Source organism: Ammospiza nelsoni, chromosome 3 (assembly GCF_027579445.1).
Source record: "Ammospiza nelsoni isolate bAmmNel1 chromosome 3, bAmmNel1.pri, whole genome shotgun sequence".
In the NCBI taxonomy this organism is placed as follows: Eukaryota; Metazoa; Chordata; class Aves; order Passeriformes; family Passerellidae; genus Ammospiza; species Ammospiza nelsoni.
The window spans coordinates 7815083-7829192 of NC_080635.1; the positions used below are offsets into that span (position 1 = coordinate 7815083).

General features: G+C 44.1%; 1 protein-coding gene across 1 annotated transcript in view; it reads left to right on the top strand.

Annotated features, from left to right (window-relative positions):
* The first annotated feature begins 2533 nt into the window (after window positions 1–2533).
* The window catches only part of WDR26 (WD repeat domain 26), a 31623-nt gene continuing 20046 nt past the window's right edge, over window positions 2534–14110 (top strand). Inside the window, exons 1-6 of the mRNA XM_059467444.1 lie at window positions 2534–3353; window positions 4857–4956; window positions 5073–5129; window positions 11556–11692; window positions 12285–12382; window positions 13189–13345. Coding sequence (XP_059323427.1) covers window positions 3001–3353; window positions 4857–4956; window positions 5073–5129; window positions 11556–11692; window positions 12285–12382; window positions 13189–13345 — 902 coding nt within the window. The 5' untranslated portion in view covers window positions 2534–3000. The remainder of the gene's footprint in view (window positions 3354–4856; window positions 4957–5072; window positions 5130–11555; window positions 11693–12284; window positions 12383–13188; window positions 13346–14110) is intronic.

A 14110-nucleotide genomic window follows, 5' to 3' on the forward strand; every position in this document is an offset into this window, starting at 1 on the left:
ATTTTTTCTATTAAAGATGTGGAACTATACAATAGGAAGTTGTCTGAATTACAACATAGTCAGAATTGTACATATTCTGCACAGTTGTGTATTGTAACTGCTTCAGTAACATGGCTTGTACCACAACTGTATTTAAGGTTGCCAAAATTTCTCTTCAAAATTCCTCTTCTAGAGTTTATAAGTTTGTCATTTTTATAGTCGAATTGGTGCATTAATTCTCTACTTTTGGGAAACTTTAAAGATGCCTGAATAGGATGAACTCATACTTCTCTTATTGTAATAGAGTCATCTGTCACAAGTGAGACATGGTTTGTATTTACCAGTTGATTCTCTAATTGCTCAAAAAGCTGCACACTTATTTGGATTATTAAATTTGCCCTCTCTCATCTGGCTGCAGAATAGAATCAGATCCAAATCAGGGCTTAGCTGATGAAAAACTGACAAAGCATGGTGCCATTACCCCTCTCACAATTCTCTTTTTTCTGTGACTGTGCCAGCCCCAGGTCTGTCTTCCAAGATCCCCTCCTGGTGACTGCAGAAAGTCTAGGAGAAGTAAAAACCATCTCTATGAGTAGGAAAGGCACAGGTGACAAAGGACAACAGGAGCAGACAGTGGGAAGGGGTTTTTGCCCTCCCCTTCCCCTGGACGCTGAGGCACAGGGCAGGAAAAGAATGATGAGCAACTTTACCTTCCTGAAAACCTAGTCTTGATCTTTAAAGTTCACTTTTAGGTGCCTTCACAGGGTCTGTGCTGCTCTCTGCAACTGTTCCTGTCATCTTTACCCAAGTCTTTGAATTATGGATGCAGTGATGGCATCTGGGGAAGACCAAGAAAGAACTCAAGAATGCTGAAAACACAGAACAATGGAAATGAGAGTATACACAGCAGTCAAGTGACTAAAACACAAGCCTTGTGTTCTCCAGCAATGATTGGTAAGCTAAAAACACAAAATCAACATTCCCCTCTCTGGAAGACTGATGTAGAATTTAACCCTACAGCCACACCTGGACAGAGGTCAGGGACAAAGCCCTTTCCAACCTCTCCCTCTGATGTAAGAGTGCTTTAGCTGTTATCAGCCAAATATCTTCTGCAGCCTCTTAACAGGGCCAAGGTATCCACTTCAGCTGGCCAGGCCTCCATGAGGTCTCATCTCCTTCTCTGGTTTCACTCCTTTCATGCATTTTGTCCCTCCATGGAGTTCTCCACTGGTCTTGGGCCTCTGGTTTCCCCCAGCTGGACTTTTTCAAAGTTCCACTCAAAACAAAGCACTGTTGCTCAAACTTACTAGTTTAACCTAAGCCAGTACTCCTAAAACCTCAGCTTCTGAAGGGGAAGATATTCAGATATTAACTTGAGCTTTCAATAAGGAAAAAAGAGTTTTGTTATTTCCCTTTGGGTTTTGGAGAAAAGTTCGAGCATACCAAAGATAAAAATTCTAGGCTCTAAACCAAATAACATAAAACATATTATTTCAAGATGCTATTTTTAAAGACTGAGATTTCACTCATCTCATGACTTTTGACCAGAGGCTTGGCTCAGGATTTGAGTTTGCCTTCCACCACACGGGAGGGTTAGCAGAGAGAGACCACAGGGCAGAGACGGAGACCCTTAAAATTCCCATTGTCTTCTGACATCCTGTCCTGACAAATGTGCCCTGACTCTCAACATTCCTGGAAGATCTACACCAAAACTGCTGTAGATTTCCCCACTTTTTCCATGTCAACCATGCAACAACTACAAGAGACAAGACCGTCAGCAGGCCTGAAACCTTCCAGTAACCAACCTGTGCAACACCAGGATACAACTTCATGAAGCATTTTCCTTTTTTACAAACCTCCAAATGCGGAATTATAGGATCAGGGTTGGAAAGGACCTTAAAGACCATCCCGTTGGGCTGGGACACCTTTCACTAGACCAGCTTGCTCAAAGCCCCATCCAACCTGCCTTTGAACACCACCAGGGTTGGGGCATCCCTGGCCAACCCGTCATCGCTCTCACATAAAAGCATTTCTTCCACACACCCAACCTAATTTCCCCCCGTTTCAGTTTGCACTCATTTCTCCCTGTCCAAATTGCACCAGAAAACCACCTGAGGCCGGAAATTACCCGGTCACCTCCACAGTGTCCCAGGGACGCCCGGTCCCACCGGGTCACCTCGGGGCAGCCACAGCACCTCATGCGGGACCACCCTCGCCCCTCACGCAGGGGACATACAGGGCATATACAGGGGACACACCGGGCACATACAGGGCACATACAGGGCATACACCGGGCACATGCCCGGGACCCCCGGCAGCCCCTCGGGCACGACGCCCGCAGCCCCCACAGGCGCCGCCGCGGGACCCCGCGCGGGCGGGCGGGCGGTGCCGTTGGGGCGTCCCCGTCCCCGCCGGGGGCCGCCCCGCCGCCGCCCCCCGGCAGCCGTGGGGCCGTGCCCACCGCGGCCCCGGGCGGCGGAAGTGTGTGTAGGGGGCAGTGCAGGAATTTCCTGTGACGTCCCGGCCCGGACTCCATTAGGTGCAGCTGGGCTGAGAGGAGACAAACCCGGCGGGCAGCGAGCGGAGCGGGCCGGGCGCCTGGGGCTGCCGGGCGGGGGCTCAGGGCAGCGGCGGCCGCCATCGCCAGAGGGAGCCCCGAGCGGGCGGCGGCGCTGCCTCCGGGACCCCCGGCGGGCGCAGGGCCCCGCTCCGCCTCCCCTCGCCCCCGCCGCCTCCCCCTCCTCGCCCCCCCGGCTTCCCACCACGGCCGCTCTCGGCGAGGAAACTCTGGCCTCCGCTTCCTCCTCCTCCGACTCGGACACCGGCGGAGCCTCCCCGCCCCCGCGGAAGAAAGCCCGGGCCTCCCCGGCGGCGGCGGAGGGAGCAGGAGAGCCCGGGGCTTCCGCGGGCAGAGCAGGCCTCACCTCGTCCCAGTCCCCCTCGGTGCCCGCCGGGCTCGCCCCCGCCGCCGCCCCGCTCAGAGGCAGCAGCAGCAGCAGCGGCGGCATCGCCAGCAGCGCCATGCAGGCCAACGGGGCGGGAGGGGGCCAGCAGCAGCAGCAGCCGCCGCCGCAGGGCCCGGAGCTGGGCTGCCTGGGCGCCCAGAACGGCGAGGCCTCGGCGGGCACGGCCGCCGGTGACCAGCTGGCCCACGCCAACGGGCTGCTGCCCTCGGCCAACAGCGGCGGCCCCGGCGGCGGCAGCCCCGGCGGGCTCGGCGTCAACAACGGGGTGCCCGCCGCCGGGGGGCCCGGCCCGGCCGCCGCCGAACTGGGGGGCGGCGGCAGCGCCCTGAAGAAGAAGAAGCGGCTCTCGCAGTCCGACGAGGACGTGATCCGGCTGATCGGGCAGCACCTCCACGGGCTGGGGCTCAAGTAAGTGGCCGCGGTGGGCGAGGGGCAGCGCGGCCGGGCCGGGGGACGGGCTCCTTCCTTCCTCCCTTGGTTTCCTGCGGCGCCCTGAGCGGAGGGTCCCCCTGGGGCCGGGGCAGCCCCGCCGCCCTCCGCCCCGTCCGCGGGGAGGGTCCGGAGCGGGGTCCCCCTGGAGGATGGGCAGCCCGGAGCGGAGAGGAGGGGAGAGGAAGGGATTCGAGGTGAGGGGGATTGGTGGCCAAAGCTGCCCCGTCGCAGCCCGGAGGTCCCCGGTGAGGGGAGAGCAGTGCCCGGCGGTGGGGCAGGCCCGCTCCCGGAAAAATGGAGCCGGAGCTGTGTTTGCCAAACCCGTGCCGGTGTCTAGCGAAGGGACAGGACAGGAGCTTCCCCTGCCAGGGATGGCAATATGGAAGTCGGGTTGCACACCGATAAGGGTAGATCAATACAAATGTGTTAGTGGGGGAGAAGTTATCTGGTAAACATAATGGAGCCCGCAGCTGGGCGTGGGGGGGCGGCTTTTCGCAGATGAGCTCCAAGATTTGGCTTGTCAGCTGGGAGGAAGCGACACAAAGTAAACTGCCACTTAAGCAGGCCGATTGGCTTCGCTCTGGAAACCTTTGGCCCTCTAAATGGTGAAGGCCTCTGTAGATTTGTGCTGGACACGTGCTTTTGCTAATAATCTTACTTGTAAACAAGAAATGAGAATGTTGGCCCTTCCTTAAAATCAGAAGAGAGAAAATAATTTCCCAGTGGAATAGGGGAAGTCTTCAAGTGTTTAATCATAGTGCTTTGTGAGTAAAGCTAAAGCTAGCCAGTATGTCATCATTTTGGAAGGAGGGTAGAGAAGTCCTGCGAAGTGCTTGTGTAGCCACAAAAGAAGTCTTCAAAACACTGCAGAATGGGTCAGCTATAAAGAACATATTCCATAAAATAAATTGCCTCTGACACAAGAGGCACGTTTACAGCAGCAGACAACTCGTGACTGTTCATAGATGACACCACAGTAAATAAGCTATTTTTAGTATAAAAGGGGGAGGGCTACAGGTCCCTGAGTTTGTTTATTTTTTTTTAAGGAGCCAGTCTTGTAAGAAGTGATGAAGAAGGAAAAATTAGGCCCGTGCCAGATGTTGTAGCTCTCCTTGTTCTTTTAGGGGGGAGGTAGGGAGGGGGCAGGCGATGGCAGCCAGTAGCTCACAGCTTTCTAGAGTGTATCTTCCTTCATGAAGTTTATCTTCTGTGCAGGGCTGGCTGTTTGTGGTGGCTGGTAAGTCACATACTCCGTGGTACTTCAGCAAAGCTTTCAAGCTCCTTGACAACTTGCTTTAGGTAGAGGTAGCTTTCGACATGTCTCAGGCAACTGAGATCACCTTCTTGAACAAGCATCTGAATCTGGTCATCGTTTTCTTGTTTAATTAAATTACTTTATGGTAAACTGTTATCATAGCAGGCGGTGTATTTGTGAGGGTGAAACTGGTCGGGTTTTTTTACACTGTATCTCTCCTGCAGCCAGACTGTTGATCTCCTCATGCAAGAGTCAGGATGTCGTTTAGAACATCCTTCAGCTACCAAATTCCGCAATCATGTCATGGAAGGAGAATGGGATAAGGTAACGTAGGGCTTATAGGACTGTATTAACCACTGTTGAAATTTATAGTATCTATGAGACAATTCAAAATTCATCCTCCTTATATAATTTTTTTTCTCTTCTGCCGATTTCTGCAGGCTGAGAACGACCTGAATGAACTTAAGGCCTTAGTGCATTCTCCGCATGCAATTGTGGTAAGAGGCACGCTTGAACTCTTTCAGAGCTGTGTAGTTGGACTAATTGTAGTGGTGTAATCTTTCACTATGGAGTTGGTTGTCCATAGTTCTTGTTTTCTCTTTTTTTGTTTACTTTAAGCTGCTTGCATGCTATCTCAAACGTCATACTAATCTGAACTTTTTTTTATTCTGTTGTAGAATGTGAGATAGGCAGCCCAAAAGTATTGAGGCTAAGATTTGGTGTACTGAATGTTAAAACTCTATTTAATATACCTAACTGATAAAATATAAATCCTGTCACAGTCCTAAAATAGGTCAGTTTCTGTAGAAACTGCCTATGTTGAATACTAATTTCAACCTTGAAGTACTTCTCACAATCTCTGTGTTTATAGGAGTTAGGTTTTCTTGAGGGAAGAGAAGTTTAGAAATAAAATGCACTAATACTGATGTGGAGCTGGCATTGTAATAGCACATTACAAGAATATAGAGGCTGCTATAGACCATGAACAATACTGTTGCTTTTCCAGATGGCTTTTAAAGAGCAAATGCATTTGTATTGCTGTTTGGGATTTTATTTAGAGCTTTTTCTCTTTGGGTGGCTTTTTTTAAAAAAAAAAGATAAACCTAGAAATAGAAGGTTGGTGTATCCTGTGACTTGACACTACAATATGTGTTGTTATGATTTCAGTTGCTCTGAGTAAAGTGTTTCTTGTTTTGATTTTTGGATCTCAAGATATAAATCATCACTTGGCTCTTCAAAGAGCTTGTTCTTTTGTTGTAAAACGTTTATTTTAATGAGATGAAGTTACAACAGCTACGGTCACTTAGAAGCAAACTGTATCAAGGCTTTTTGAAGTGTCTGTGACTGTAAACAATGAGGAATCAGCTGATGGCTGCTTAGTTCCACTTCTAGCTGATTCATTTGTTGTCAAGACAATTTCCTGTCTGGTGGGGGAGGGAGAGAAAGAGAGAACAGGAAATGAAGTAGGAAAAACAGATGTTTAACAAAACATCAGAGGGTACTTGACAGAAGTTTACATTTGGTTCTGTTGGTTTGGTCAAAGCTTAGCACCTCTTAATTAGACCCACCAGTAGTTCACTTTCTCTTTTGTCAAAGACCTGAAGGAGTTGAGAATTTTGCATGCAGCTTTCAAGCGTTTGTGTAGCCTGAAATATGGAACTGCTATATTGGAATATGAATGGTCATTGGAAACAAATTTTCTCATGTTTTTGACTTCTGAAGTTACAAAGTTTGTCTGTAGTATTAAAATGTTTTGCATGTTGGTGAGTCAAGAGATTTAATTGAGTTTTCGACATTGTAGTCTTTGGAAACCTCAGTTTGAGAAAAAAGAATGTTTTCCTTCTGTTGTTCTGAAGGGCTCCAAGAGCATTCTCTAATATTAATATCTTAACTGGTTCCATAAAGCTTGGTGCAGTAAAAACACTTGGTTTAAACTGAACTTTACCTGAACCAATATGAACTGTTTTCTTTTTAAAATTGATCTCCTTTATATTAGCTTGATGTAATTTAAAACAGGTAACAGTTTTGAATATCTTACATGTGCAAGACAGCATTTTTTGCAAGGATAAGTTGAACTTGTGTGCAGGAGTCTCCTCCTCCCTCCCTGTCCAGCTTTTGTGCACATGGTTGAGGTTGTGGGTGGGTGTTAGTGCTGGGAAGGTAGAGAAAGGTCATGACAGGTAAGGAGGGATGCTTTGTGCTCTGTAGGTATTCCCCACTGCAGAAAAGTCAGAGCTAATGAAGGTGGTAAATGTCTTGATCAGGAAGGTCCAAACAAGGTGCTGCTGCAGGTAGCTCTTTAAAAATAGAAAATTGGATTTTGAGTTTCCTGACTTGTGACTCACACTATGTGACTAGATGTTGTTAAAATGTGTGCATACAAGAAGAATGGGTGCCTAAAAATTTAGATGACACGGGGAGTATTTAACTAAGTAGGGTGTGTGTTCTGTGGTTTGTTTTTGGTTTGTGGTTTGGGTGGGTTTGTTGTTTTTTTTTTTTCTTACAGTTAATATGACCTGGACAAAATAACCAGGATTGGTTTTGAAATGTCTGGTCAGTGAAGGGAGATGCATATATATTCACAAAATCCTGTTTGTATGTAATTTCCTGATTTTTGCAAAGTGCTTTCAGTTCTATGGGTGACAACACTAAACATGAAGGGGCTGATGTCAATTTTTCAAGCTTTGATGCAGTGTGTTGGTATGGGGGGAGGAGGGTGTGGCAGCACACAGGACAGTTTGCTGTTTCTATTTGTGTTAACACAGCTGAGGGCTGTACAGTATGTGATTAGTCATGTTTGCTTTTCCAGCATATCAGATACAGCTCTCTTAGAAAATCTGTAGGAAAACTTTATAATTGAATTAAGCATGATGTTTTTTCCTTCAGCAACAGTTAGAAAACACCAACTTCAAGCCAGCCTGAGGTTTTGCTTACTTTGGGGCTACTCAAGCATGTGATGACATCTGTCTTGGGTACTTAATTGCACCTAGGAAGAAACTTTGGGATTATTCCTCTGTCATCTAGAAAATACCTTCAGATTGTTCTCTTTACTTATTCCAGAGGTATACAGCCTGCAGCAGGCAACACAATCTAAAAAGTGAGTTAAATATTATCATTTGAGTCAAGTGCTCCACCTGCCTGCATGGTGTCCCTCTTGCTACCAGCATTAAGGGCAGCTCCCTACTGGAGTTAATTACTCCCTGTGTGGTAGGACTTGGTGTGGTTGAAGCCTCATTAAATTCCTTGCTGAATTGTGTAGAGCACAATGTTTTCTTCCCTTTACATATCAGGGCATTTAAGTTTTGGATTGTTTTATAGTGCTTTCATCAGTGTTTTGTAAAAACTATCACAGTAAAAGACTACAGAGTAAAGAAAACTCATGTCTTAGTTCTGCAGGCTGTAAGTAGAGATGGCTACTGTGTTGAGTTTGTTTTGAAACATCTGCTGATAATTTCACCATGTATTTTAGTTACCTATTTAATTTCAAAGAGCAGTTCTTACAGCAATGTTTACTTACTTGGGACTCCTAGTGCATTAGTAAAACTCTTGTGGAGCTTGTTAAGATACACAGGTTGAAAATAACACCAAAATCTAGACATAAAATTAATTTATTTTGTATTTTGTTTGTTAAACTTCTGAAGATTAACTGCTGCTTACAGTTACTGATCAGAATGGCCCAATTTCTTGCCTGTGGCAGTATGTTTGTCCTATTCCTTTCACAGCTTAGTTTGCTGAGGTTTTCACCTTTGGGTATGTAGTGATGGTGAGTTATGGTACCTGCCAGACTTCCTAGAATTTAGGATTCTGGAAGGAGCTTTCCTACTAACAGGACAAGGAAGGAATACAGTACTAAGCACTCATGTTAGTAATCCAAGGCTGTAGTTTGAAGAAAGAAAAATGCTAATAGTGCATGCATTGAAACAAACAAACAAAATCCTGTAAATCTGTTAACTCTTAGTTCTGCCCCAGGGTAATCAGAGTTCAATTTACACTTAAATAATAGCTTGTAGAAACAACAAATAATGCAGTTTATCCTCATCCTTTCTGTAGAGGTGAGGTATAATAACTGAACAAAACCAGGCAGAACTGCAGTGCTGACACTTGGATTGGACTTTTCCAGGGGTCCATCAGGGTGAGGAATCTTGGCTATAAGCTAAGCAGTGGTGGTGTCTGAACTTTAAGTTGTTCAGCAGTCATGAGTGTAATGATGCTGAATTTCCTTTGTAAACACTGAGATGATAACAAATCCCAGGCACTTGTGTTACTTTAGTATGGTTTTCATTATGGTCATTTTGATTTCCCTTCTTTGTAAGGCACTTAAAAAACAAATGGAGAAAGAATAAGCTACTTAATCAGCAGAGTTTGTGCTTTTGCTATATTTTAGAGTTCTCATTCCTTCTAGAAGAGGTTGTTTGGGCTCTAAAAGAGATGATGTACCAAAAATGGTCTTGGATTTTGTAGAAGGTGGTGTTGGAAGAAATTAGAAGTGCTATTAGGGGAGTGTAAAGGAGTTGAGAGAAATTTATTTGCCAGCAAAGTCAGTAATTGCACAGAAATAAGAAGTAGGAGACAGCGAGTGTCTCAATGTTAAAAAATAACCTGCAATGTAATATTACTGGAGTGTGACTCTTGCCTCAAGGAAATTCATGCCATTGTTTGAGTATGCTGTAGGGCAAGTTTTGGAGCAGTTATCAAAATAGCTTAGTAATTCAATTTAATTTCCCCATCAAGACTTTAGTCCCTGCCCTCTGCTGTCGATAAGTTCCTATTTCAAGTTGCTTATCTCTTATTCTAATTCTCCATTATGGGAAAACTAGATTGCTGCATGAAATGTATAATACTTTGTTTTTCTGGGGGCCTTTATATTCCTAATGTGCCTAAGTCACACATGGCACTGATGGCCTCTTTTTTTAAGCCATACTTTCTAGCCTAGAACTGAAATTACAACTCTTTGGCAACAGCATTCTGTGTAGTATTCCTGTAATGCTTTCATGGAATTGCTGAGACTGATGTTGTAAAACCCACATTATAGGATTTTTCTGCTCTTTTTACTTTTTCCTCTAACAAAATGAAATTAATGTTCCAAGTCCTGAAAGTAAGGAGGGAGAAAAGGTAGGTTATCACATTTAATGGGAATATAAATTAAATATTATATGCAGCGGATGGAGAAGGAAGATAGGGAGGGATTACAGTTTTTATTACTAATAAATATCAGCCTGTTTTTGATCTGGTGGTGATCATCAGTGTGAGGTGACCAAAAGCAGTGAAATATAGAGTGTGTCTGCCACCTGGGCATTTCTTGTATCCTGGAGAGCTTGTGCACAGCTGGTGGAGGAAGTTCTCATCCCTGCTGCTGTATAAGCAAAGAGCGTGGGGTCTGCTGGCCTGCTGCATGGAGCAACCACTGGGCTTGCAAATAATTGGGATATCTTTCATTTGGTTTTTCACATGTCAGAACACTGAAAAAGTTGTCTCACCTGGAAGAACTGTACAGAAATGGTCTAATAATTCCAAATTCAAATAAACTAAAGAGCTGGATTGGGAGTGCAATACAGGTTTGCCTGTCAGATACAGGACAGCAGAGCCCTGCAGACAAGTTTGAACATAAATCATCTTTACTGTGTCATGTTTTATGCTTCACAAAGCTGTGTGGTAAGTTAATAGCACTGTATGTGGAAACTTCATTCTTTTGAAGAGCTGAGTGTGTCTGGAAATGAAAATGCTTAATGTTTTAACTTTGAATTTAACATCTAGCCAGCCTTAAACTTTCATGTGAGCTTTAATAGAACAGGAACATCTTAAACTTCCCAATTATCCCTCTACTTAAGGAGGCTGGCAGTGTGTTTGAAACTAAGTAAACATTGACCAAATATGAGCATGAAAATAGTGAGGTGCCTGAGGTCTGATGAAAGCAGAGGAAACTGGTGATTGAACTGGTGGTGTGTTCTTTAGGAAAGCAAATGCAGTTTGTTGCACTTTATCTCCAGCCTATGTCTTACCAGTTTGTCTAAGCATGAAGGTTTTCCTCATTTTCCTCTTCAACCTGGTGAGTTTTGTGGACTAAACCTGTCATTTCTGCTAGCAGTAAAGAATGTGTACAAACACAAAATACTTTATTTCATCCAGAAACAACCAAACTATGTTTGTACTAAATTACTATTAAAAATTTTAATATAGTAACTTAATGCCTAATTTTTAGGGTTTTTTTACCCACAGGTATTTGTTAGAATAGCAGGCTTGATTTTTTTTTTTTTTTTTTAAGAAAACAACCAAAAACTGTGAAAGGAACACTATGAAATAACAGCACTTAATTCAGAGTGTTGAAGTGACTCCTAAATATAGGAAACTGTTTTTTTTCTGTAATCCTGAAAACAATACCCAAGGAAAACAAGTAAACTTGGAACTACAAAAAAACCCCAAAACCTCAGGCAGTGTCAGTTTGTTACTGTTTTATGTTATGGAGCTATGCAAACAATTTATGTCAACACCTATGTAAGCAGTGTGAGAACTTGATGAGTTGCCCTGTTGTGTTCTGTGCTGTCATGCAGTCTGAAATATGAGAATTGCTGATTTGGGGCCCTTTTCTTGATAGAATGTTTCACTGGAAAACCTGAGTAATGCCGGGTTTGAAGAGTGATGACTAAAGAGAGAGCAGGTAAAAATGGGAACAGTTGCAGGGGAGATCTGAGGAATGAGATAGGAACTACTTGGAGCCCCATCAGGCAGGGAAGAAATTCATGGATAGCTTAATTGCTGCAATGTTGTTGAAAAGCCAACAAAAGAAATTGAGTAATGAAACATTACTTAGAGCTGTCTTTCTGAAGGGCATAGTAGAATGGTTTCTACTGTTCTGTTTAGGCTCAAACGTTTTCTGAAACTTCAGTCAACCTTTTTCCCCTGACTGCTGCTTTCTGTCATGTCAGAGGATGAAGTTTTTGCTGCTGCAGCAGAAGTACCTGGAATACCTGGAGGATGGCAAGGTCCTGGAGGCACTTCAGGTTCTACGCTGTGAACTGACGCCTCTGAAATATAACACAGAACGCATTCATGTCCTCAGTGGGTAAGTGTTTGCACTTTGAGAGCTCTTGCAGAGATGTTCTTTAAGGAATTCTGTAGCTTTTGATAGCTGTTGTTGTGAAGACTCAAGCTGTATTAAAGCTGCTATCCTGGTGGATAATAAGCTGTGCTGAGATGTGATAAAATGCTGAGTAAAGAATGCTGTTCAGTAGACAGTGTTTTGTTTCAGATGCTTGAAAACAACCTGATGATGATTTACTCTTTACTCAGTACTACTAGAACCCAAATTAATACATATGTATGGTTTTCTGATCTTGAGAATTATTAGCCAGTTACCTTAACATTTAATTGAGTATAATCTGGTTTGTTCTTAGATGAAAATAAGACAATTTGACCATCCTAAAATTGCTTGTGCTTTATGTTTTCTTTTTGTATGGGCAATTTGCAGACATTTGTTCAGAAGATGTGTGTTTGTGTGAAATAGTTCCCTGCCTTTTTCCCTGTTGGTCTCAAGCTCAACTTACCTGTTCCCAGTTCATTAAAAATGTTATTATCTGTACTGTATCATGCTTAAAAGTGAAAAGAATGATTCCAAAAAGACTTGGTCTGTTGGTGTATGTGCCCTTTTGAAACAGGTACCTGATGTGTAGCCATGCAGAGGACTTGCGTGCAAAAGCAGAGTGGGAAGGGAAAGGAACAGCTTCCAGATCTAAACTTTTGGACAAACTCCAGAGTAAGATGTTCTAGTGTTTAGAATTTCTTCTCATCTCTGTTAAATCCAGTATAACTTACACATCCCAGGGAACTGACTGTGTGGGTTGGTTGGTTGCATTTTTGTATTTCTTGGTTCATGGGGATACCTTTAGGTGCCTTTACCCTTTGGTCTTCTGTACTTTAGCTTTTGCTGTCTCTGACAAACTGTTTGCAATAAGAATTGTTACTCCTTAGCTCTGCTGCATGCAGTAGTGATATACCTTGATTAAATGTGGTTTAGGGAGGGATGTGTGTGTTATAAATGCCAGCCACAGTGTGTGGTGGAAACTAAGTGTGACCTGTCACCTGTAGTGATACTGGTGCTGGTTGATAGTGGTCTCATACTTTGCTCTGAATTATGGTTTCTCCTCTCTCTTGTGGCTGTTGTAGTACTCTGGACCAGAGTTATAAAACCCATGGTGTTCTTTATTTTCATAGTGCTGATAGAGAATTCCCTAAAGGAACCCAGCTGATGGTGTTGTTATGCAATATCGTAGATCTTGTAAAATACTGAGTTTTGAGTTAGTTTGTGTAAATGGTGCTTGTTGGCCAGGACAGTGCACTCTAGAACAACAAACACCTTGCATACAGCTCTGCTTCCCAGAAGTTCATGCTTCTTATTCCAGGTGTATATCTGTACATTCAAACTCAACAAGCTGCGTGCTATTATTTACTCAGATCTCTTCCAAAACCACTCAAATCAAAGTACGCTCTTACTTGTAACTTGCATTTGAGGAGTCTTTTTTTCTTCATTTGTTTATTTTTTTCTCCCTAACTCCCCTGAAGCCTACCTGCCCCCATCAGTGATGCTTCCTCCGAGGCGTTTACAGAACCTGCTGCGCCAGGCTGTGGAACTGCAACGGGACCGGTGCCTCTATCACAACACCAAACTCGACAGCAACCTCGACTCTGTCTCGCTGCTAATAGATCACGTTTGTAGTAGGTAAGGAACCCTCCTGACTCCTGACATGAGCAATCTTTCATTCATCTTTTAAAGTAATCTGATGGTCAGAGATGTGAGGGCTGCTCTGAGCTGGTTTAACAGGATTTTACTGGGAAAAAGCAGTAAAGTCCTGTTTCGCTAAATGGGCGGTGGAGGTGAGGAGTAAAGGAGGGGTGGAGGGGAGATTTTGGTAACTGGATGTGGGGTAATGGGATCAGACTGAAGGTTAAAAATTTTAATCAGATTGGTGTAAAAAGAAGATGCTGCTATGCTAATCCATAGCCACTTGTTTCCAGTGTATTTGTTCATCAACACAGGATTGCTGTGTTTTTCCACTGGAGATTCAGTGGTGTGTTGCTTACCCAGACTGTCTCCAAGGGTACTGGAATGTAGAAAGCCTGCTGAAGCATGGTTCTATGAACTCAACTTTCAGCTGTAACTTTGAGTGGACACAGGTGCATTTAGGCACAAAGGTTAAGACAGAGGAGAAATGTACAGTAGATTTTCCTGAGTTACATAATATATAACATGAATAACAAAAAGAACTATTTTTTCATAGATATGTAAGGTAGAAAGGATTGAGTGTCTCTTATACCTTTGTATTGGCTCTTTAGACTGTCTGGATAATTTTTTTTTGGTGACAAAATGGAGGCTGCTTCTGAACTTTCAAAATGCAATACTCTTAATAGACATGAAACAGGAAGGTGTTTGTTTTTAACAAATGGCTGACTTGAGCAGTTTTTCCTCATCCAGCAAAACTTGGCT